The sequence below is a fragment of the Biomphalaria glabrata genome, chromosome 12 (genome assembly GCF_947242115.1).
Source record: "Biomphalaria glabrata chromosome 12, xgBioGlab47.1, whole genome shotgun sequence".
NCBI lineage: Eukaryota > Metazoa > Mollusca > Gastropoda > Planorbidae > Biomphalaria > Biomphalaria glabrata.
Window position 1 is genome coordinate 30,923,691 of NC_074722.1, and position 26,863 is coordinate 30,950,553.

General features: G+C 36.6%; 1 protein-coding gene across 2 annotated transcripts in view; it reads right to left on the minus strand.

The window, feature by feature from the left end:
- LOC106052962 (equilibrative nucleobase transporter 1-like) overlaps positions 1-26,863 on the minus strand; it is a 156,812-nt gene that overhangs the window by 18,700 nt on the left and 111,249 nt on the right. For both annotated transcript variants that reach the window (XM_056007036.1, XM_056007035.1), the window contains exon 8: positions 22,516-22,702. In XM_056007036.1, coding sequence (XP_055863011.1) covers positions 22,516-22,702 — 187 coding nt within the window. The remainder of the gene's footprint in view (positions 1-22,515; positions 22,703-26,863) is intronic.

Below are 26,863 nucleotides of genomic sequence, written 5' to 3' on the forward strand. Positions count from 1 at the left end.
AACATTCAAATTTGTTTTTCTAAAGCATTTTAATACATTCGTTCGCTGTTCGCTAAAGTTGCGTAGCCGTGTTGAGATAGGCCTATATTCATTCATCAAAAAGGTCACGCATGCGCAACTCTATAAAAGCCAATTTTTAACTCTAGATTAGTGTAGATTTAGATCTATGTCTACCTCAAGATCTACTTTATACTTTAACACATGAACATACAAAATTAAGTCTATTCATCTCAAATTTTAATCAAATATATGTAGGCCTAAAAGCAAATGTTTTAATTTGAAAAAAATGGATTTAAGCCTATTAGCTATTTTGATTTCATAGCTTCATTCACACTATTTTTACATTGACACATTCGCTTTACTTATTACATTATTATTTCGTTTAATTGTGACTATATCGACAGTAATGCGCAAATAAAGACCCGCGGGTCGCGGGTAACATATGTCTAGTAAATATATAAAATAAATCAACTTAAGGGCTTCTTTATTTCAAGACTAAAATGTAACAACGGCCTATGCATCTCTGTGTATCTAGGCACTCGATTAGGAGACTCCAAGTCTAAGCGTTGCCGTATGGATTTGGATTATAACATGCCGCTGGATATTTCCTATAACGGAATTGAGTTGAAATGATAGAATTGGTTTCCACACCGAATATTCCAAAGTAGAATGCATTATACAATTCAATAAATACAAATGGCTAAGTAACAAGATGTAGGCCTGTAGAGCGGCCCCGATTAGTTTGTTGTCTATTTTCTCCGACTTTATTGGGCCCTTTGGTGGGGGGGGGGGGGAGCCGGATATGTCCGAGGATCGTGGTTTGAGCATCATAGATACTAATGATATGTTCCTTTCTTCTTATAGGTAACGTCTTGATAGTTTAACAAATGACTTATAACAAGTGACTTATAACAAGTGACTTATAACAAATGACTTATAACAAATACTTATAACAAATGACTTATAACAAATGACTTAACGGGTTGCTGTCGTTGCTGCACGAGTACGGATGTGACTTAGGTCCATGTATATTATATCGTGGCAGGATGGCCCTAATGAGGTAAGGGCATCAAAATTAATCTTTGAAATTATTTGTTATTGTAACCTTTCAAAAGTTAATATGTTAATTTATTTAAATAAATATTGTAGTTACTGATTTAAGGTGTCAAGAGATTGTGCTGCGTCCAAAATACGAAATCGGCCGGTTCGCGATCTGGCCGACCAATTTGCGATCTGGTCACTATCGCTTCACATTGACCGGATAATGCGTGAAATGGCCGGTCATATTTTTTTTTCACTACTGGGCCAACCAGTTCGCAAACTAACCAGAGGTGATCGGCCAAAGTTGACAGGAAATGTTCATTTGCAGATTTGGTGTTGTTTTTTTTAAATTAATATCTTTATGATAATTTCGTGATACAGGCTACAAACACAACTTTCAACTTACTTTAGTTTAAGAACATGATCCAGTGCTTTTTTTTTGTGACGGTACGCACTGGTACGAAGTACCGGCACCTTTTTCAATGTAGGGAAACAATTATTAAATTTCTTGTATTTTAACGTTTATTATTAATCTATTAGTAGTTAAAAGTTAGGCAATCTATCACTGAGTAATGGCACCTATTTTTTTGTTACAAAAAAGTCTTGAAATGATCAATATGTATCTATTATTAGTTGTTACAACAAGATCAACATTTATGACATTTCGAATAGGAGATCAGATTTTGATTATAAATCTGCATCGATTTGTACAGTACTTGGTAGTGTGGTACCAGTGTAGACTTGGCCTCCGGTCAGCGATGGTAGAGACGCGATGGTACGAACTTTGTTGGTCCGCATGAGTGAATATAATCAAGTCAACTTTATAAAACAGTCATTATAGTAACTTTTTTTGACACGTCCAGCTTGACCTAGCTTCTATCACGAAAGAGTGCTTATAAGAAATATGAGACTGAAAAAGCTTGGTACTATTGGGCCCCACCATTTTTAGCAGTCCGTGATACGCGTATTGGAAATGTCTATGTCCCCCAAGTTGGGGTACCACTGCTAAGGAGCTATTGTAATTTAAAAAAACTACAACATGTAAAATAAAATATAAATGTACTGGAAAAAACAACAACAACTAATTTTGAGTGAAGGGAGAGCATCAGTCAATTAATGCCAAATATCTCAATATTGCAAGCTTTATCTACACATTTTAAAATATAAAACACTATTAAAATTATTATGACTAATCGATCAACTAATTGGTTAATTTTTTTTATTGAGTCACGTGTTGTCATTCCCAACCTATTACTTATTACATTATGTAATTGGTTTATGTATCATAATTATTATGTTAGAAACGAATGAGTAGTCATTCTCTGGCGCTGCCAGCGTCGAGTTTCGCTAAAGAGAAACAAAAATTCATTGTAGTCCCTTTGTCAGTGTCCACTGGGGAATTTTCTGGTTATTATTATTACAATTATTATTAGTAGTAGTATTTTTGCTATGAATAATTGTGCAAAATTTCCACCAAATCCGAGAATGGGAAGTGGGTAAACAAACGTATGGTAGATTTCACCCCGACAGACGGATAGAGTTAATATACGCTTTGTTTACATTTTTCAGTTTAAAAAGAATATATAATTCACTGATCATAAGTGTGTGTCATGGAATATTATTAGGGAGTTATCTTTTAATAGACTTAGGATGACCTTATCTTCTTTCTGGGAATCACTTTGGTATATGTGGGTCTCATGTAGCTACTGCCGAAAAGTAACTTATTTATTATTTTTTGGCTTCATGCCTCTTTTTACAAAACTTGTATGAACTCATTCTGTCTGGTGAAAAAAATGTCCTTTCTCTCACACCTAATCGGGAATGAAACTGAAAGTTTTGCACAACTATTTCGTTTACCCGACATAACAAAAATCAATAAAAACAAATTCAACAATTAACTGATTTACTATTGGTAAATTAATATTTTGTTTTGGAATCGAACAAAGGAAAAAAATTGTACTTGATTGATGTGGTGGTTGAATTAGTCCCAATTATACTCTGTAGAAAGAAAACTTTTTTTTTAAAGTTTGAAACTAAAAATAGATAACTATAAAGCCTTCTATTTTCATAAGCACTTCCCTGGCACAGTGGTTAGTGTAACAGGCTTGAGTAGGCTTTAGCCCTCCAGTTCGAATTCCGGTCCTTCAACTTTTTTTTTTATAAATGTATTTAAAAAACGACCACGGTAACATTCATACAGATCACCCCTGTCTCAACTGGTCCGGACCATAGCGTATTGAGAGATCTCAAAGCATGACATTGCGCTAAACAAAAACAAATATTTTTAATCGCACAGATTTAAGATTTCGTATTGTTAGTATACATCTATTACACATTATATTACAGGCTGATCCAAACGGATACAACTTCTCGCTTAAATAAGTTTTTTTTTTTTTAAAAAAAAAAAGCTGTTTTTATATGTTCTTGAGGGTTATTACGGCTAACGGCCTCATACCATTTTGATTAGTTTCCAGTTAATTTCGGGGAGGTTAAAGCCCCATAATGTGCCTAAATGAATTATATTTAGCGCTAGAATGTAACAGTGTGATTATTAGTACCACTATGTAGATAATAGTCGGGAGTAACATATTAAAATATTATACAAATTAGGAAACGTTTGATCTGTACTTTTCATAAAATTACTTTTTCATCTAAATAAAAACAATTTTTAAACAAATTAGCTCAAAGAATACAAATTAATTTTATTTTATAGATTTAGAAATTTCTTCGATATAAACGGAAATTTTAAAATAGTATTTTTCAAACTTATAGATATTTATGAAAGCCTAGACCAGAGGTTCTCAACCTTTTAGGCTCGGCGACCCCTTTTTACAACACCCAACTCTGCCGCGACCCCCCCCCCCGCACACACACACAGCACACACACAGCAATAGAAGAACAGACAAAATACGATCCATTTTTTCGATGGTCTTTGGCGACCTCAGGTAAATCGTCAATCGACCCCCAAGGTGGTTGCGACCCACAGGTTGAGAACCCCTGGCCTAGACAATAATCAATTTTGAATCTCACGAGTACTCTCCCCTTTATACACTGTGTATATGTCATACTTTAAAAAAAAAACAGTTAAACATTTGGAAAGCTGGGTCCATGTAATTTGTTTCACTTCCAGTTTCAATTGTTCATATCTGGGTTTTCTTGATAGCTATTAAGTGCCAAACATTATAATAGATTCTAGCAATTATCAAATAGATATCAATTTAATACAGCCTAGATCAAGGTGCACATTTTGTGGTTAGACAATCTGATATTCAATTGTTTTAGTGTCTAAGTACTAAATTCAATCGTCCGTAAAAAATAATACGAGTCTTGGTTGGCTGATCAAAGAGGAACATAAAAACATTTCAAAGATTTAGTTGGTTAAGGACAGCGGTTCCTTTTATGTCACGAAGCCCTTTCCAAGGAAGGGGCTATTATTATTATTTTTTTCTTTTTTTCTTTTTAATAGGATACCTCAGCTTTTTAGCTTTTGACTTCAGTTGTCGAGCTTAGTACATCCTAGGAATCCTTGGGCTTTTGCCTCTTTTCTTTGCCTCTTTTTTTGTGCATTGCCTCTTTTTTTGGCTATTGACCTCTTTATTGGGCTTTTTTTTTTTTAAAGAAAACATAACATATTATTTTATATTAATAATAATACAAAGAAAATTTCATAACATTTTTATGAAGGAAATAGATTCAAAAACACATTCCAGGATTTCCAGCATGATCGTGGAGTAGGCTGCAGCAAAGTTTCATAAAATGATGACAGCAAAGGTCCATAAAATGATGACAACAAGGGTCCATAAAGTGATGACAGCAAGGGTCCAGAAAATGATGAAAGCAAAGGTCCAGAAAGTGATGACAGCAAAGGTCCAGAAAATAATGACAAAATCCATGCACAAAATTATTTAAAATGTTCCTCAAAATAAATATTCCCCCCCCCCCCCAATTTTTATTTTTTTTTAAAGGAAACCTCAGAATTTGCGCTATTCAATTTTAGCTTTATCACCATAGGAATCCTCGGGCCTTAGTCCTCTTTTCATGTGCCATCTTGCCTCTTAATGTGGGCTTTCTTTTTTTTTTATATAGGTTTTTATTTGTAAGTTCTAATAATTCACAAGTATTAAATTATAAACACTCAAACCTAAGCAGAAATACAAAATTTGAATTCTCACAATATTTATAGCCATTATGTTATTTCTTATTGTAGTTAAATAAGATAATGTTTTTTCTAAACATATAAAATAGAAAACTAAATTCCAGTTATTTTGTTAGAAACCCCCCCCCCCAAAAAAAAATTAATTAATTTTATAGATTCAAATAATTATAAAAAAAGGTATTGTAGAAAAGGAACTCTTTATTAAGATCTAGACAAATATTTACATCAAATTTCTTACTATGATTATTTCCCTTCGCAATATCAAGTGCTATGGTGGTAGATTTCAGCTGAATTTTAAGAGTTTACTAAATCTACTCTGAAATCTAAGAGGTGCTTCCTAGACCTGTTCTTTAATGGAATTCTTCCCACATTTGGAGAGTATAATACAGGACCGGATTTAGAATTGAAAAGGCCGTAAGCTATCTCGAGTTATGGGGCCCTTTATATGTCATTGCTAGATATGATTTTCGGTTATGTAGAGGGGCTTACTTATAGGGTGAATAAAAAAAGTGAGATATTATTATAATATTGATATTAAATCTTTAATTTAAAAAAAGACTCTTTTTAAAAACAAGTTTACAACAGAGGCGGCTTCAGGGGGATGACAAGAGGGGCAACCGCCCCAGGCTCCATGACAAAGGAGCCCCGCAAAAGCAAATTTTTTAAAATCTAGTTTGTTATTTTTTTTTTCATACAAAATGTTTCTAAATCAGTAGTTACCTTGATTAAAGGCAACTTAATCAATATCAGAATACTGGAGACAAAATCATGTCCTACCTGCAGAGCAAGTACATAGTCACACTGCCGATAGTACAGTACCAACATGAGGTACTGTGTTTTGTAACATTAAGACCAAAGTGGCAGTAAACGCGTCCGTCAGCTTCCCCGGAGTACGATAATAATAGTCTACGCTTTCGGCTGACGGACCCGCGTACTACACTTGCCCGGGGCCCCCGTGATTGACACACGCCCCTGGTCCCTGCGCATGGCTAAGACCGCCTCTGGTTTACACATGCTTACTATCAATTCTAAATCCCTTCATGTTATAAGCAGTGCTTTTTTTTTTTTTTTGTTGTGACGCTACGCACCGGTACGGCGTACCGGCACGTTTTTAAATGTGGGGGGAAAAGTTATTACTTTTCTTGTATTTTAACGTTTATGAATAAATGTATTAGTAGTTAAAAGTTAGGCAATCCATCACCGAGTACCGGCCACCTTTTCTTTTACAAGAAAAACAAACAAAGCACAGGTTATAAGGATAAATGAATTATAATGCAATCGAGTGTTTTATGTCGTGTCTGGCAGCACACAGTCACCAATACATGGGAATAAAGTAACCCCTTTTAGAGCTTGCGAACTATGGGACGGATCATCCTTTCCATTGGTTGATGAGCAGGGTGCCATGGTGCCAGCACAACGACCAACTTCCTTTACTAGGATTGACTTAGGGGCGTCTCAAAAACGAAATTCGAAATTCAGGCTTTCACCGAGATTTGAACCATGGACCTCTCAGTTCAAAAGCCAAGCTCTTTACCTCTCAACCACCAAAGTCACTGATTTCTGATCATATCATCAAATGATAAACTGCCTGGTTTGTGACTTTTCTATGCACATTAGACATAGGAAGCTTAATTTTGTCTTCAGTAAGTGCTGTTCTAAATACATTCTTTTAAAATCATCTTCATTAACAACTATACACATATATCTGAGGCATTTTAAGACTCGATATCTTATCTGTTTGCAGCTTTCTGTGTTTATATACTCACGACGATAACACGTCTCTTCTGTTACACGTCTAAAGTCTAAAAGTAAAGTTTCCCTTTCAGACCTACTGGTCTATAGGACAGATGATGTAAAGATCATCTTGTTTCTGTGGCCTAAGGTTAACAAGGGTGTCATATAGCCAGTGGGGGTTAGTCAATCAGTCAATTAACTTTTCCTTAACCCGTGTGGTTATTTGGCCTCTAAACATCGGAATTTGGTAAGCAATCATTGTAAAAAAGCTCAGCACTTTAAGGGTTAAATTTAGAACTTCCACGTTATATTCCACATTGCCTAGCAACAAAATGTGTGGCCAGTATTCTTCACTTCTTAACAAAGCTTATCAGTATAGACGCTCTTCAGATGCGGAGTTTAAATATTGCCTTCTTATTCATACTATCTACCCTGCTTCTCACTACTAAATAGTGAATAGTTGTAAAAATGGTGAATTTTTTATGACAAAGCAGACATTTCAATGATAAATGTACTTCGTTTTCGCGCTCAAAACTTCACTACTGGAGGTAAAAATAAACCTCCATTCAAGACTAAGACTAAGACTAAGACTGCTTTATTGATCCTTATGGAAATTTGTTGTGATTACAAAGACTCTTTTCTCATATAAAGACAACACAACAGAAACATACACATCAATAGAACAGGCACAACATAAAGAGTTCAATCAGCGACTACACACAGTCATCTTGGTCCTTTTCATGTTTCCTGATCAAAGGGTGGTGTTGATAAAGTCTAACCGAGTGATGTACGAACGAGTTTTGTACCGCTCTGTTCTTGTCTTGATTGACAGTAGTCGTCCACTTCGCGACAAGTTCACGTAGTTATGGTGGAGCGGGTGGCCGTTGTCTTCCAAGATTTTCCGACTTAAGATATCTAAACTCCATTCGATAGCACAGTCCATAGGACTTGGCAACCTTTCACAAGTCAATCACTTACAAGGCTAAATAACTGCAAGATCCCCACATTAGTCGAGATGCATATAGGAAATATAGCACGCTTCATTTTCATAAGTTGTTAAATGTTGTAGGCTGTTAAATGGTGAAGACTGTTAAATGATGTAGGCTGTTAAATGGTGTAGGCTGTTGGTGTAGGCTGTTAAATGGTGTAGGCTTTTAAATAATGTAGCCCAGGGGTGGGCAAATTACGGCCCGCGGGCCACATGCCGCCCGCCGAGGTGTTTTATGCGGCCCGCCGACACCTACAGAAATCAGGTGTGCCCACAGTATATAGATATAAAAATGCATATATAAAAAAATATATCTATATAAATTATTGAAACTGTCTCATTATAAAAAGTTTAAAGTAAACGAAGATTATGCTTATTGGCTATACATCAATACACTCAATTCAAGACACAATGACTGAGTGTTGGGTAGGCTTGCAACAAGATGGCAAGTTAACAATTGATGGAGCTCGATCTTTGACTGCGAATCATAAACTTAAAACAGGAAAGTTTGCACAAAGATTCATTTAATTTAAACATAATAACATCGAAAATAAAGAGATGAGACTTACTAGAGCTAAGGAGATTTATCACAGGTAGTTCTGATTTAAGAACAATTAATCCAATGTATCCGCTAGCTTAGCATGGGCAAGGCAAAGGAGAAGAATAGAAAATCTCAAGAATGAAAGTGATAGGTTATTTGAAAGACATTGACAGTGACTTTGTTACCAATATTTCTAATGAAGAGTGGAAGACAAAATATCGTTTTTTTCATAATTGCTATTGCAATTAATTATTTACATATGAAATGTAAATGCATGATCAATTTTTTTTTTGGAAACAGGCTCTCCCATTTCTACAAGAAACCAAAAATAAATAGTTTTTGGCATTTTCCTTTGCTGAAAGGTGAAACTATCTTTAGTGAAATGATTAAAAGTACAACACTTATTAAGAGAAGCCGATTCAGCTCCAGAGGACATAACTTAAAGCAAAGAGAAGTTCCAGTCAGCACTACCACGGGAGCCTCATGGGTGCCAGAAGCTGTGTTTCCACATTTAAAAAACCCTTGCTGTTGTTCACACTATTAGGGTACACATACATCAGTTCCTCTTCTTCGTTCTCATTTTACATGTTGAAGGGTTGAGATCAGTAATCCTATATCTGAGATGAACCGCGTAGTGGCTTCCAGATCAGGTAGTTCTCCGAATAGTCTTTGGGTCCCTTGATTTAGTAAGCACCATTGGTCAGCATTCTCTGGTGATGCTCCACAAGGGCAGGCTTCGCTCGTCCCGACATTTAACTTCCGGAACATAAATTGTCTCATTCAGTGTGCAAGTACCTTTTGTGGAAACTAAACAAGTATAATCACTGTTCAATGTTGACTAACTGTAATTTGACAGCAGTCACAGGGTTAATAACTAGTAAGATAGTTTCACATTTAAAAAACATTATGCACGAGTGTAAAAAGTAAAATACTGCACATTAAGTAGAACTGTATATTTGTGGGGATATTGTGATATAAAAAGACAACAGTGTGACGAACCGTTTTAGCTCACTCGAGGTATCACTCAGGTCTAAGCATTTAATTAATTTATTTACTCGCTATTAATCATCAATTTTATTAATTTAGCCAATCAAGCGCTAAAAACACAGCCACCACCCCTCCAATCCAACCCCACCCCTTTGGCATCGATGTCACATTTTACTATCCCCACTTTGACACGTGTCACACTAGACTCTTGACAAGAGTACACTCCCTCCATCTATCGTGGCAAACATCCGTTGACCCCCCCCCCCTTCCGGGAGCGGCTGGTCACTTCAAAGTGCCCATTCAACCCAACGCCTCGGGCAACGCTGTTCGTCTAGCACTAGCCATTATCAAGGTATAATCTCCTTTGATCCAGCCGAGCTCTGATACCCCCCCCCCTCCTCCTTTCTATCCTCTGACCACCTGGCGAACTCCCTAGACTTTCAACTCGCGCCTTCGCGCGGTGTCTATCTCCCGGAAACGCCGTCACGGTCAAGCGAGGATCTCTTTGTCAAAGACGCCAGATAGTCTAGACCACCTTTGCACTTATCTCCCGCCACTCGCACCCCCCCCCCTTTTCTATCCACGTGTATATGGACAAACTTCATCGTCCGGTCTCATTCACGCTGGAGAGCCCACAGGGAGCACATCTATCTCTCGCTTGAGCTCTAGACTATTTTCATTCCCTTATTTCACTTTGGATTGGTGGTATGTAACTTAGTAAAGTGCTTGAGAACCATTTTACTTTGTAATATATATATATTTGTGCATTTATTACTACATTATTTGTGTACATATTTGTGCATTCTTATCATGGGGAATGTAAGTAGATTACTGTATACTTATATTTTATATCATGACTTTTGTGGCTAAATGTTCAAACCAGCTGGACTAGAGTTTATTAACAATTCTTACCAGATGTATTTAGCTCTTTAACTATTATTGTTAAAACTCTGATATATTAGCGCTCAGCACGAGCCTTCAAAGTAGCATCATTGATTAATTCCTTGGCAGGGAATTATCCAAACATTTATGTAAACATGTCTTATTACTGAGTATGTATTTACTTATGCTCTATGTTTACTTATGTGAGAGCATGGGCGAGTATCAGACGTTGATCTCCCCTTCCCCTTTCATCTCATTTATCTAAGCGATGTAGGTACTTGCTACTCACCGTGATGGGTGAACGTCACCTGTATTACTTATCATATGTCACTTACTACTGTTTGTTATTTCCCTTTATGGGAGTCCCCATTATTATTGTTATCTCCCTTGATGGGACACTTTATTCATTTGTTAGTTCCCTTTGATATTTAAGAAACTAGCTTATAGTTTCTCTACATAAGACTGAAGATGCCCTTCACGGAAAGGCATCTACCTCCCAATGTCATCATTATGGCTAAACCGACGTATACATCATATCGTTGCAGCTTTTATCTATAGGCTACATCCGCCTGAAATCTTAGCAACCTAAAGCTGATAACAGATTTGCTGGCACCTTCGATGAAGTCCAGTAGGGAATCGGCGCCGTAGGCGCCATTATCCCGTTGATGGTTAGAAAGGCTTTTATCCAACCACCAGGCCTGGACATGGGGCTCTGGCACCAGATCTGTAGACATCAGTCCTACTCATCCTTCAAGAGTCCAAGTAACAACGCTAGCCACAGACTCGTCACTGGCTTAACTGATTGGTAGACGCAGCTTAGCTCTGCAACCATACAAGTTGGACTGCAATCGGAGCCTGGATCTACTACGCCAGCCCACTAGCAGACAGCATCAGTACCAGCCACACCCGTCTCACCAGTGCAGCACAGAACCAAAAGCTAAGCAACCAGCCTAATGACACTCAGACCACTTGGTTCTAATATCTGATGATGATAGTCCTATATATGTAAATACGCTAGATTCCATACTAGCAACTGTACAGCATTTCACCTTTCATTATCTTATGTTGTATAATAAACTGTACATAAGTTTACATCTAAATATAGCATTTGTTGCCTGCATTATAACGCTGTGCTTGTAGTTTATATGTGCAAGTAAGGATTCTCAAACTATAAAATCCCCTAGACACCCAAAACGGCCAATATCTTAATCCGACTTGTCACAAACAGCAATTAAAAAATTTCGTAATACAGTGTATATATGAATTAAAAGACATTCTACACAGCAAGCTTATCTTTCTTAGATATATATGCGGCCCGCCATTCCTAAACTTTTTTTAATGCGGTCCTCGATACAGAAATGTTGCCCACCCCTGGTGTAGGCTGTTAAATGGTGCAGGCTGTTAAATAATGTAGGGTGTAAAATGGTTTAGGCTGTTGGTGTAGGCTGTTAAATGGTGTAGGCTCTAAAAGGGTGTAGGCTGTAAAATTGTGTAGGCTGAGAGATAAGGCGCTTGTTTTCCGAGCCGAGGTCCGGGATTCGAATCCTGGGATTTTTAATTTCGAGATCTTAGGGCGCCTCTGATTGCACCCAGCTTTAATGGGTACCTCACATTAGTTGGGAAAAGTAAAGGCGGTTGGTCGTTGTGCTGGCTACATGACACCCTCGTGGGCAGTGAAGTTGGAGAAGCTTAAATCTTAGAATATTTAAATTAGTAACTCAGCTTATTACCATGATATGAAATGTGCCCCTTATTTAAAAAGAGCTTCCATAATTAGCTCTAAACTTTATGCAAGAATAAAAGTATATAAAAAACTGTAAATTTCAAAAATATATAAACAAACTTTAATATTACAAAGTTACGGTCCAGCTTAAAATCACTACTTAATGTTTAAAAAAAATAAAACTTTTTATTTATTTTGATATTACGAAAATAGTTTGTGCATTTTTCTCTTGATATACATAATTGTACAAACTATTATACAAATATTATACACAGCTATTTATAAACGCCTCGACAAAAATTTATAGTAAGTATTCTCTTATGACTTCCTCCTTTGCTGGAGAATATGTAACAATTGATGGGTTACGACATTTTACCTTATATAGTGTAAAAATCTTAGGAAGGTGAATTCTGAAATCTATTTCCTTTACTTTCCATCAATTTCAAGTGAACTTGATGGAATTTGAGTTTTGAAAGCTTTACACCCCACAACTAGGCATTGAAGCATATACGGACACCTTATTTAAGTTGAACAAATATCTGCTAAATCTAAACTCAATACATAAATCTGGTAGTATATCCCGAATCCCTCATATAAGTGTATATGCTAGAATTATATAGGCCCAGGGACACCTTATTTAAGTTGAACAGTTATCTGCTAAATCTAAACTTAATAAATAAATCCATTTACTACATCTCAATCCTCTATATTAGTCTATATGCTAGAAGCATATAAGGGCACATTATTTAAGTTGAACAAATATATGCTAAATCAATCTATTGCCCCAATCGTTATCCAGTACGTGCTAGCGACTAGAAGCATATAAGGACACCTTATTTAAGTTAAACAAATATCTGCTAAATGTAAACTTAACCCTCAAAATGCATAGATATTCTGCCATCACACTTCTATTGTATATGATTCCATTCTCTATGGTAACAGTGAGAAGAAGGTATTGGTTGGTGGATACCCAGTGTGAATGATGCAAGATAAGTGGGACTGCCAGGCGAGCCCAGAATGTCAGAGAGCAAAGTCGCATTTTTGTAGTCACTTAGATTTTGTTTAAATACCATTTTATAGTATTACTAAACTCTACTACATGTATGTTATTTAATATTAAGTTCAACTGTCTATTTTGTAATAAAAGTTACATTTAGTACTGTTCACAATGAAGTTATTCAAGTCGTTTCAAGTTTTATAAGTTAAAATATACTACGCCTACAGCGGTTCAATTGTCTACCAGCAGTTTGGTGCTACACGTCAACGACCGTCACCAACACCTCCTCCTGTCAATATTTTGTATTTAGAAAATGAAAAATTTCATGTATCTAACACTAGAACTGGTTTCAAAACTTGTGTGACCCATGAACTCTCTATATAGTCCAAATCTTTTCACGGACAACACAAATGAAAAACAAATACATAAATGCTTAGTATAAGTATTACAATTGAAAAAATACAAAAAAAACGAAACATAATGAGTAATTCTTCAAATTATAGATTTGGTTTAAAATAAAATGAAAAATTCATTTTGATGAGTGTATTTATGTCCGGCTCAAATTTGCGAGTAGAATCGAGTGCTAATTTATAGTGTTTTCTTTTCTTTTGACTTTCATAATGGCATTGAATCCACATTCTGCCTGACAGGAGGACGGATGGTCAACAAATCCTGTACACTAACCTATAAAATCAGGATGCTAAATTGGGATGTTTTTGTAATCCAGATTTTTTGTGGTGTCCTTGTTAAGACATTGGTTTAAGTTTCTCATTTTAGGATATTTCAATAAACTACTCCAGTACTGGCATGTACTTGTGTTAGGGATGTTTGTCCACGCGTACAAAGAGTTAACTCTTTCTCTCTTAATTGACGATGCCAACGTTGAATTGACCCCATTAAAATAAATTAATTTTTTGGATTTTTAAACATTAATTTGTGTTGCATAAAACAGAGCATGCATTCCCCTATGATTTGATACCAAGTATAACATTTTCTGATAACTAACACAAAAAAGTATTAAAGTTTAATCCTAAAAGGATAGAGAAATTCAAATGAACAAAAGGAATAATTCTATCGGAACGAGAAAAGTAATTACGGAGAAGAAGGAGTTAAAGACCTAGTCGGAACAAAGTCAAGAGTCTCTTCAAATGTTTGGTTCAGGCTCATCTTCAACTCTAGTTTCAATTTCGAAAGAGATGGAAGCTCAGAACATTTTCCTTTTCCAAAGTTTTGTTTCTACAGATAAAGTTGTGCAACAAATGCAAATTTTACGTTTTGAGTTATGATTAAGTGAAATCACATATTTATATTTATAGCTTTTATATAGCACTACTTTCATGCTTATAGCATACTCAGAGCGCTATGGTCCAATCACATTTGTGGAACAGTGGGGGGGGGAGGTGGGTATCTAGGAGTTGGTTTTCCGTGTTGCCTTTGGACGCTCAGTAAACACAACTCTGCCCGAGTCGGGTGTAGAACCTCGAGCCCCCTTCTAGGTAACCAAGCCAAGTTTAAGCGCACTTAGCCTCTCGACCACGCTTCCCATCTAGGTTTGAATTAATTTACAAAGAAAACTATAATATTAAGAACTATCGACCTAGTATTAATTTGGCTGAGGGGTGGATAGAGACCTGAAGGGACATTCGAGGACCTCAGTAATATGGTCTCGGTCAAGATGTACAATGGGATATTTCGTCCATACTAATCCTTTACATTAAGGACATAGTCGTCCTTTAACATGGGCGGTTGTTACGTCTTGTCACGTGATGAGACTCTCTTTAACAACACATTAACACCAACGGCCAAATTATGGTTGTAGAAATGATAGAATCTTAATTTGAAAATTGACATTGTGAACACTATTTTGTTTGTATCCCTCCATTTTGGGTTCTTCCTTCAGCACGCATTCGCACCATTCCATATTCACACTACGATGAGCACGTAACACCGAGTTGATGTGTTGCTAAAGAGAGTCTCAGGACAGGACGTAACAAGAGTGTCAGTTAGACATCATTACTGACCTATAAAAATTTAGATGTCGTATAAAGTTGTTTTAAAATCAGACATCTCAATGTAAACATAGGAACAATTTAAGCCTAGGGAGGCTCCAAAATGTTAAACACACTTATATCATAATATTCACACCTATAAAACATTAATTATAATAAAATATATAAAATAAATATATATTACTATTTTATAGTCTTTACTACTTACTTTAAAATAAGAATTATATAACAGAAAAAGTTGAGATATGACAAATATGCAAACATTTAGCTATCTTATATAAATATCATAAAGATATAACTTATTTTAAGGCCATAGACAATAATATGTATTTCACATATTTCCATGACGTCTACCCTCTCCTCATCAAGCAGAGGGGCAAGAACTAACAGAAGAGACATTGGAAAGCCAAGTGATTCCACTCGGTTTATATTACAGAATGTGTGCATGTATTTACATATCTGCGTGTTCTTCATAGCTAAAGACTCACAACTACACGTTCATATATAATCTTTCAAAACTTAATGTACTTTGGGGTCTCTAATGAATAGTCATTAAAAGTGCGGTCTGGGTCTGGGTTACAAAATGAGTCTATACCTTGCCATTGTCGCAAAGACTCTGTTGAATGCTTTATCCAAATCAACAAAGACCTTCCTTCAGGGAACAGTACCATGAAAAAGAAGAAGAAGAAGCAATCAGAGAAAGAGATGGGAAGACAACAGAAAAGAATGGACGGCATGCCACTGAAGGAGGTTTTGGCTAGGATGAGGGACAGCAGAGAGGAATGGAGAAGGACGGTCGACGAGTCTTGGGTGGTGCCCAAAAGGTCCAACAGACTAAGGGATAGGTAAAAGGTAAAAGACATGAAAGAATTTCTCTTGGGTTGAAAAGCATTTCTCGCAGAGTTATCTGCGGTTCAGGATTCGTTCTGTTGTGCAGTGACCTTGTCCGAAACCCTCTTGTTCCTCTGATATAACTTCGTCTGATATCTGTTTAGAACTGCATAGTATCATTTTGAACAGGACTCTGCTTTGATTGTTTATGAAGCTGATAGTGCAGTAGGTATGGCAGAGTTGAAAATCGCCTTTCTTTGCCAGGGAAATGATGAAATGGGGGGGGGGGCATTCACATGACTGCCGAATCTTGTTACAAGTCTTAAAAAGTGCGTTTATCAAGGTTTCTCTTCCAGCCAGCAGAAGTTCACCAGGAATGTTGGCACCTCCGGCTGATTTTCCTTCTTTTAGGTATTTCACCGTTGATACTAATTACGAGCGAAGTGTTGTTTACTGCAGGGACTTTAGTAACTCTGGATCTCTCGAAGTTTCAAACCTATACAACTGTGAGCAGTATTTAGTCCCTCTCCTTGGCACATCTTTTTCCTACATCCAACATAAGAGAGAGAGAGAGAGAGAGGGTGCATTGAGAGGGGAGATAGAGAGGTTGATATAGCGAGAGAGAGAGAGAGAGTGGGTGCATTGAGAGGGGAGATAGAGAGGTTGATATAGCGAGAGAAAGAGAGAGAGAGGGTGCATCGAGAGGGGAGATAGAGAGGTTGATATAGCGAGAGAAAGAGAGAGAGAGGGTGCATTGAGAGGGGAGATAGAGAGGTTGATATAGCGAGAGAAAGAGAAAGAGTGGGTGCATTGAGAGGGGAGATAGAAAGGTTGATATAGCGAGAGAAAGAGAGAGAGAGGGTGCATTGAGAGGGGAGATAGAGAGGTTGATATAGCGAGAGAAAGAGAGAGAGAGGGTGCATTGAGAGGGGAGATAGAGAGGTTGATATAGCGAGAGAGAGAGAGAGGGTGCATTGAGAGGGGAGATAGAGAGGTTGATATAGCGAGAGAGAGAGAGAGGGTGCATTGAGAGGGGAGATAGAGAGGTTGATATAGCGAGAGAGAGAGAGAGAGAGGGTGCATTGAGAGGGGAGATAGAGAGGTTGATATAGCGAGAGAGAGAGAGAGGGTGCATTGAGAGGGGAGATAGAGAGGTTGATATAGCGAGAGAGAGAGAGAGGGTGCATTGAGAGGGGAGATAGAGAGGTTGATATAGCGAGAGAGAGAGAGAGAGAGGGTGCATTGAGAGGAGAGATAGAGAGGTTGATATAGCGAGAGAGAGAGAGAGGGTGCATTGAGAGGGGAGATAGAGAGGTTGATATAGCGAGAGAGAGAGAGAGGGTGCATTGAGAGGGGAGATAGAGAGGTTGATATAGCGAGAGAAAGAGAGAGAGTGGGTGCATTGAGAGGGGAGATAGAAAGGTTGATATAGCGAGAGAAAGAGAGAGAGAGGGTGCATTGAGAGGGGAGATAGAGAGGTTGATATAGCGACAGAAAGAGAGAGAGTGGGTGCATTGAGAGGGGAGATAGAGAGGTTGATATAGCGAGAGAAAGAGAGAGAGAGGGTGCATTGAGAGGGAGATAGAGTTTGATATAGCGAGAGAGAGAGAGAGAGAGGTGCATTGAGAGGAAGATAGAGAGGTTGATATAGCGAGAGAGAGAGAGAGAGGTGCATTGAGAGGGAGATAGAGAGGTTGATATAGCGAGAGAAAGAGAGAGAGAGCGGAGAGAGAAATTGAGAGAGAGAGAGAGACAGTATATAAAAATCGTTACAAACCTACTGGGGAGATGTCATTTTTTGTACACTAACTGGATACTGTGTACAATAATTGAGTCCGTGCTTTACCATTGATTTAAGAAACTGGACCAAAGTGACATTATCTAATATAACAATAACACAGGAACTGGACAGAATCATTGACACCTATGGAAAATTGCTCTGGTGCCACTTTGAAATAGTCTTGAGTCAAGACAATAGTCTCTAACTCTCTATCGATGGAAAGATGACCTCATCATTTAATTTACTGTAGGCCCTATTTCTGCCATTGAAAAACTGTTCAACTTTTATCTTTATGATCCAATGAGTGTACCAACGCGAACGTTCTTTGTGTTAACGTTGTTTTGGAATTACCAGCAAGGTTACAAGTAAAATATGAAATTACTTTTAAAACAAAACAACAAAGATTACTTAAAGGAGAGAACCAATCAATTACTGCCATTTATCATAATACTGAAAGATTTATTTCCCTTTTTTCTGTATAAAGATCAATTAATTAATTAATTTCTAGTAATTAATTAAAAAATCTGTTGTTGTTTTTTTATGATGAATATGTCGCCATCGAAAATGAATAATTGTGCGAAGTTTTTACTTTATCCTTAAACGGGAATTGGGAGAAAAAGATGTACAAGAATCCTGACAGACAGACAGACGGAGTGAGTTACACTATTCTTTTATAAAAAAAAAGAAACAGCCCAGCCTCGTTTGGAAGTTCTCTACGAAGTGAATATTGTGCATTGCAATACAATTAAACATTGAGTGCTCGAAATATAAGGCATGGCATGGACTCTACAAACTCAAACCTTTAATAACAAAACTACAGCCGGTGGGCAAATTTCCAGATGAAATACATATCTTATTGTATCGCTTCCTCCTGAAGGAAATATTGAATTTTATAAAAGGATTTAGTTTATCAGAATCTATTACGAAGCATTTATACTTGAATCTATGCACCGATGAAACTGGTAATATAATCTCTAAATATAATTAAAAGTAAAGTTCCCTTTCAGATCTTGCTATTTATAGGGCAGATGATGTAAAGTTCATCTTATTCTGTGGCTCACGTTTAACCAGGGTGTCATGTGGCCAGCACTACGACAAACCGCCATTACGTTTCCTTAACTAATGTCTGATACCCATTACAGCTGGGTGGACTTAGAGACGCCCTAAGGATCCCGAAATTCAAAATCCCAGTCTTCACCGAGATTTGAATCCAAGACCCCAGGTTTGGAAGCCTAGCGCTTAAGCACTGCGACCACTACCTATAATTTACAAGCCTATAATTTGCATATAAAGAAGCACTTTTAACATACTTGACTTATTGAACACTACTGATTGTTATATAAAGTGTATGTGCGTACATCGTGTTCGCATTAACTGATCAAAGTAATTAATTGCTGAAAACAACAACTTTAAGTCTTTATCAAGTAGTGCTTATATCAGATTCAAAGTATTGCATCTATTATAAAATTCCGACCTGTCAAAAAATACACCATTCTTGGTATACATTGATAATGCTTGACCGTCAACCAGTTCTGTTATTATTTCAACAGCTAAAGGAGGAACACAAAAGAGATGGATTGGAGTGGTGGAAATCAGCAATATATGAAAATTCTTTTTTAATAAGAAAAAAAAAAGCTTATTAAAAGGTGAAGAACTCCGTCCTTCAAATTAAATCTAACATAATGTAGAAAGTATTTCCCTTATTCGATATCAAGTTAAATAATTAATTAACAATAATTGACAATTTGAGTATTTCTGTTTATTGATTCATGTTTTGTTTGGTACAATAAGTAATTGTTTAATGGATCAATTTGATTGGAGAAAACGTAATTATTTAAGTGGACTAAATCCAACAAATTTAGCCACGCATATCAATACTAAAGGATTAGTTACCTTGTCGCTATTAAACAAAATAATTAGAATTGTGTGATTGGTTTCTTTTTTATTGATTCATGTCTTGTCTATGCCAATGCATAAATGTGTAAAGTTTCAACTTGGGACAAAGAACGTGTCCACACTTTGTAACAGACAGACTGACGGAGTGAGTTCATAAAAATTTTGTAACAATACAATGTGTTAATAAAGACTCTAAACCATATTGTATTTTTCTTCCTCGCTAACTCTGCGATATAAAAATGTACAGTGATGTTTTAAAAATTACAATTTTAATTTAATAGTTAGTATTGTAAAGAAATTGTGTCTAATCCTCGATATTGAAATAATAACTTCATTTTTGAGCGCTAAAAAAGGTTATCAATGTTAAGAAAAAATATTAGTTGTTGTAAACTTTTCAAGCCGAGACGTATGTGAATCGTTTGAGAACCATTTGAACAATAAAAAAAAAGAGGATGTCCAGTGAGTACACACCGCCACCCTACCCCCCCCCCCCCCCACCTTTCGTCTTTCTTTCATGACAAAAGCCGGGTACTCTAGGATCAAATCAAACTGGCATTACTTGGACTGGGGGCGGGGAAGACAAAGACTCGATTTCATTTGTGCTGGGAACACATGGCCAATATGACAAAAAGCCTCCCCCAAAATGGCATCAAATACTATTATGATAGAATCGATACGAAGCTTTGTAGACGCGAACAGGCAACAAGAATGGAGGAATTCGGAAAAAGAGTACAAGAAAAGAAACACACACAAGAGAGCGTTTAGAACTCTTTTTTTTCTGGGGGAAAGAAGAATACAAGTTTTTGATTTGAAGGCTGGTGAGGAAGCCAGAGGAGAGTGATGGGAAGACAACATTAAGGAATGGACAGGCCTGTCAGTGAACGAATTTTCTATCAAAGGCAAAGGACACAGAGGAATGGAGAAAGACGGTTGACAGTTCTTGTATGGTGCCCCAACGGTCCCACAGACTAAGGGCTGGGTTATAAATAAAACATTTAACCATAATCTTCAAATACAAAAAAAAAATCTAATAAGATACTCAGAAAGACACAAAAATAAAAAATAAAATACAAATTAAAATATTAAATGAATGGACTATAATTAGTATGTTCATGTGTTAAAGTATAAAACTAGCTTTGCGAAGAGAAGTTCTATCATCTTAGAGTTGAATTAGAGTTTTAGACCTAGGAATAAGAGATGTGTAACCTTTCGCGTAATGTCTAATGAAAAAATGTACGTCAGGAATTCTAAATTCGCAGATATAAGGAACGAATTTATGTAAAAATGCTTTTGAAACACAAATTTGAGGCTTAATTATATTAAATAATGAAATCAATAGACTATATTTTGTAATCTTCATGTGTCAAAGTAAAAAACTCTCTAAGCAAAGTGTAGTTCTTAAAATTAGATCTAGATCTAAATCCTTTCGATCTTTTCTCATGTAAACATGGTAAACATGGCCTAGATCGATGAAGTTATAACGCTTTCATAGAGTTGGTCAACTTTTTTTTGAGGGTCTTAAGTTTGTTTTAGGGCTACAATACATACACTACGGCCTAAGTTAGTACCCAAGGAACATTTACGCCGAGTTTTATCAGGATTGGTCAAACGGTTTTGATTTCTATTCGGCACATACATACATACATACATACATACATACATACATACATACATACATACATACATACATACATACATACATACATACATACATACATACATACATACGCCTTACATTCTACTTTATAGTATATAAAGAGAAAGAGAAAGAGAGAGAGAGAGAGAGAGAGAGAGTAACTGAGAAAAACAAGAGTTTGTGTATACCATCTTATGTTGCATTTCTAAGTCCACATTAAAAGCACAACAATGATAAATTTAAGATGTAAACAAAAGCAGGGGCGATTCAGGATTTGCCTTTAGGCAAGACCAGTTTTAATTACGGGCTTCTCCTTTTTTTTTTTTTGGTTTCTCCAAAAATTGTCACAAACATTTTGTTAGGAATAATAAGAACAATAAAAATAAGCTAATAATTATATTTCAATTTAATCCTCTACTCATGCGAATATCATATTTAGAACTGACATATAATACTTTTGGATTTATAAAAAGCACTACATCTCAAGTAACATAGAACTTCACAAACAAAAATTCGGTCTCGTATGAAGGTAATAATAATAATAGAATATGCATCCTCTGTTCGGGACCCCCTCAACTCAAGAAAACATTAAGAAACTGGAACAGACACAAAATAGAGCAGTCAGATTCATAACAAACGAATATTCACATTTGATTAGAGTAACACCTTTAGTAAAATCACTAAATTTAGAAAGCATTCAGAATAGAAGACTTAAAAGTAAAGTAACAATTATACATAAAACACTGAACCATAATCTTCAAATACAAAAACAAAATTTAATAAAATACCCAGAAAAACACAAAAATAAAGGCACAATCCTCGTTCGATATGCTAGGACAAATTTATACAAAGACTCCTTCTTCCATAGTGCTATTAGAGCATGGAATGGGTTGCCTGAGCTAGCCAGGAAAACCAGTGACTTGGCAGAGTTTAATTCATTGGTTAACATGCATGACTAAATGCATGACGCGTAGGACGTAATCATCTTCTTTTTTGAAGTAACGTCTGTATCATATAAGATAAGAAGAAGAATTAAAAGCGAACTCGTGTGATAATAACTTAATATAAATCAAGCCAGTCAAATTAGTGGCTAGTTAATTAATGCCCTTCTTCAACAGAACCCACGAGATATATCTTCAAAGGCTCCTTTGACCTTATCGCTTCAAAGGAACTGGTTCATTTAAATCCATATTACATGTTGAAATAGAAAAGATATCCAAGACATGTGATTATACAAAACGATATTCCTGAAATGTTGTTTGAAACACTGTATAGATCCCCCTCCCCCGCTCAAAAATAACAAATGTACTTACACATGCATGACGAAGGCGCACATTGTGGTGTGGGTGAAGACTTTATGCAGGATGTTGATAAGGGTGGAGATGGCTTTGGGGGCCGCCCCTGGAATCATGTCGATGGCTATCTCCGTCACGGCCAGAGCCGACGTCACTAAAATGGCTGGAATGATTCTCTGCATCTGCTGCGTGGCTGGACTGGTACCTACAGTGGAGAATTGAGGTTAATGGTTTGAGAATCGACGGAGCTACGTCCTTTGTTTTCATAGCTAGTTTGTATTAGGGGCGGGGAGGGGTAGTAGAGAGGTAGAGGAGACAAGGAAGGGAGGCAGGGAGGGGAAATAGGGTAAAGGAAATAAGAGACTGAAGTGAGGGGCTAGAAAGAAGAGGTGACGGTAGCAAGGTGATTAGGTGAAAGAGAAAAGGGTAGAGGATAGAACAAGAGTAGAGGATAGATGAGAGAAGGAAGAGGAGATGATTGAGGAAAAGGGAGAAGAGATGTGAAGGAGAGGAACATAAGAGGCGATGAGAGAGGGGGAAGAGATACGAGAAATCATGTGGAAGGGATGGCGATGCATAGCAATAATATTTGTAACTAAACTAAATCTATGAGTTCAATCTTATCAGAGATAATCCAAAAAGTACGCGAAGAATAAGAAACAAGATACATGTATTTTGATGCATCCGCTGGTTTAGCATGGGCAAGGTAATAGGAGATGTATATAAAATCTCATTGGAAGAAATTTGTATGCTCCCTAAAGGACATTTACTCTGACTTTGTTACTAATATTTCTAATGATGAGTGGAAAACAGATTTCGTGTTTTTCATAACAAGTAATTGCAATGGGTTGTTTGCATATGAAATGTAAGTGCATGTTAAATCTTTTCAAACAAGACTTTCCCATTTCTCTACACAAGCAAGTGAGAAAAGGTTTTGTCATATTCCTTTGTTAAAAGTTAAAACTACTTCTAGTGAAAGGGTTAAACGTACAAGAATTATTTAGATTCCTTAATTGTGGCGTTTATAAAAGCAAGTAGGACGTCAGGAACCTGTTTTCATAACAATCAGCTCACCATTTAGCGCAAAAGCTGATTCAGGTGAATGTCTAGGGTCTGAATTTCAAGGGAACAGTGCAATATCTTCATTTGTCTCTTTCCATTCCCGCTGACCCATTCTTAAATTGTCAACCACTGATAGTCTTAGTGTATGTCATTCATCTACTTTCTTATGCTTTTAATTTTGATCAAAGGTCAGTGGGATCAGCTCGAAGAGACAAAAGACATGAGAAGACAACTCTTAAGTGCTGTAGATCCTGCATGTGTTATCTTTCTTTACTATTTTAATTTGCCGTTCTCAAATTGAAACAATGGAAGGATTATAGAAGTGAATAGATAACTCTGTGTGATAATATTAATGATATAATGCAGTCTGATATGGAAACGTCCTTCTGTAACTTAATATAAGTCTATCAACTCTCTTGTCTTCCCCGGCAGATTGGAGTCTGTTTCTTTGCTGTCGGGTATTTAAAACATAATTCATTGCAACAGTTGATGTAACATGACCCCTTTTTGAACTCGTATACGAGTTTCCTGGACATACATGAGATCAGTTTTGACCAATTCCGTGGAATCATAATATTTTTTAAAAATCACAGAAACACGTCTATTGATGTTTTATTTTATGATTACATCATTTGTTTTATTTCATTCTATGAAGTGATTTAGAAAATATGTCATATAAGTTAAGATATATTTTCTCCACACAGATTTTAAGAAAACAGAACTAAAAAATGTTTGCAGTCGTCTTAATGACATTTTAAAAGCAGGACAAGATTTAGACATGAAAGTGTTATGGAGAGAGAGAGAGAGTTTCTATGGTGATGATGAGAAGAAGTTAGAGATTAGTTGGTGGCTATGAAGTGTGAATGATGCAAGATAAGTGGGACTGTCGTAAGTTGTCTTGGGTTCGCTAGAAGAGTCAAGAATGCCACAACGAAAAGACGTGTTTTTGTAGTGAGTTAGATTTTATTTTATTTTTTTTTTATTTCTAACTCTAAACTCTACCTCCTTTATTTTATTTCCTCTCAAGTTGAATTAGTCTAAATTGTAATAAAAGTTATGATTAGTTTTGTTGACCAAAAAAGTCTTTCAGTTTTTTCAAGCTTTACAAGTTTAAATATAATACGCCTACAGCTGTTTAGCTGTGTACCAGCAGTTTGGTGCTACAAGTCAACGGCCGTCACCAACAAGGTTTTAATCAATATAATGCAAATTATTTCTTTGCTTTTTTCTTCAACACGTTTATTTGAGTTACTAAGGCAACCGGGGGTCCTAAACTCTAGCTTATGTACAGGTAAATCCAGCACGCATAAAGGATATGGAGCGCCATAGCTCACATTCTGTATGGAATGTTTCGATCAAAGAACTCTATACAAATGAGTCAGAGCTATTAGGTCACAATGAGCGTGCGTGGGAAAATAACCTCGATTTCCGTAAACGTGACGTAGATCAGAAGGCTGGTAGAATCTACTATCATTGACGGAACACTTCACACATTCTGACTATATAACGGAAAACTTTGCTTGTTTTTTTAGGAGTGATTAATTCACGTGGTGGCCTACTAGTTAATAATTCCAGTAGTTTGTGGAACAGCTATTCAGGCGTCGAGGAACACTAGGGTTCCGCGAAACATAGTTTGGGAAACACTGACGTAAAGGATCAAGAAAAAGTATTCGTACGGAAATATATTAGCAGCGTAACGCTAGCAATCGAAGTTGCTAGCCATTGTTCACAGTTGGTCATTACATTGTTCGCAGTCGATAGTCGTTGGTCATTGTTTCAACTAGCCTTTGTTACAAGTATTCTGTATTTGATTTTTTTTTTCTGTAATGGATCATATGTACCGTAACTTTGTATATTTTAAATTATACAAATCTATTGAAGCTTTAAATGTACAAGTAATTACTATTTGGAAATTGCTATTTTAATGAATTGAGTTTAAAAACATTAAACTCAAGAAAATTAAGTTCAGCGCTGGGTTACTTTATTGTATCATAGTAGTGTGTTCAATAGATGTATAGGCACCTCTAAATCCACGCATGTCTTATGATTGTGGGGACAATACAAGGCTCTCCTTACAAGAAAATCATGACACAAATAAATAGGAGATAACATTGACATTTGTCGAGATTTTCTTCCAAATACAAAAATTATGTGTATTGAAAGTAACATTTTACTAGATTGATATTATTGATGTAACGATGAAAAAAAACTAGATCTAATAATAAGGCTTGACTTCGAGTCCGAAGATTAACGAGGAATGCAGTATTTCCCGTGGATACGCAGCCCCGGCTGTGACCTACATAGTTTGCCACATCCGAGGCAAGCATAACCATTGTCCGTTATCAAACCTACGGCATTCTGCTGTTAACAGCCGCCTCATACTTCTGTGCCACTGTGGACTGTATTTAAGTTTAAAGAGTGGTATTGGTTTACGCGAGCCAATTATCACTTTAAAAATACTTTGCGCAGGCTGGAGGCAATACTAAACTAGATCTAGTTAAATAGTAATTGGCATCACAAGAAATTGAAGAAAAAAAAACTACTAAAAAAAGGTAACAAAAGAGAAAAAATCAATCTTTTGGTTGTCGGTTTCAAACACCCACCTCTACCATGAAACCTTGTTGTTTGGCTTAGACCTCATACAAATAGATGAAAGATATTATGGGTATTAGGGTTAAGTCTTTCCCTTAAGGGAACTCGTCAGCATTCGAGTGGGTGTTAGGGTCTGATTGGCTTAATTTCTTTTTAGGATAGTTTTAGATGTTATTTTATAAATAGCATAGTCACACCTTTAAAAGTTTTATTTCAGAACAGAAGTCTGCAGCTAAGACAAAGCCGTCTTAGTGTAGACAGCTACTTACCTAGTTCCGTCGGGTAGTGTCTTTCAGTACACCCTACTTACCTAGTTCCGTTGGGGTAGTGTCTTTCAGTACACCCTACTTACCTAGTTCCTTGGGGTAGTGTCTTTCAGTACACCCTACTTATCTAGTTCCGTGGGGTAGTTTCTTTCAGTACACCCTACTTATCTAGTTCCGTGGGGTAGTGTCTTTCAGTACACCCTACTTACCTAGTTCCGTGGGGTAGTGTCTTTCAGTACGCCCTTCTTACCTAGTTCCGTTGGGGTAGTGTCTTTCAGTACACCTTACTTACCTAGTTCCGTGGGGTAGTGTCTTTCAGTACGCCCTTCTTACCTAGTTCCGTTGGGATAGTGTCTTTCAGTACGCCCTACTTATCTAGTTCCTTGGGGTAGTGTCTTTCAGTACGCCCTACTTATCTAGTTCCTTGGGGTAGTGTCTTTCAGTAC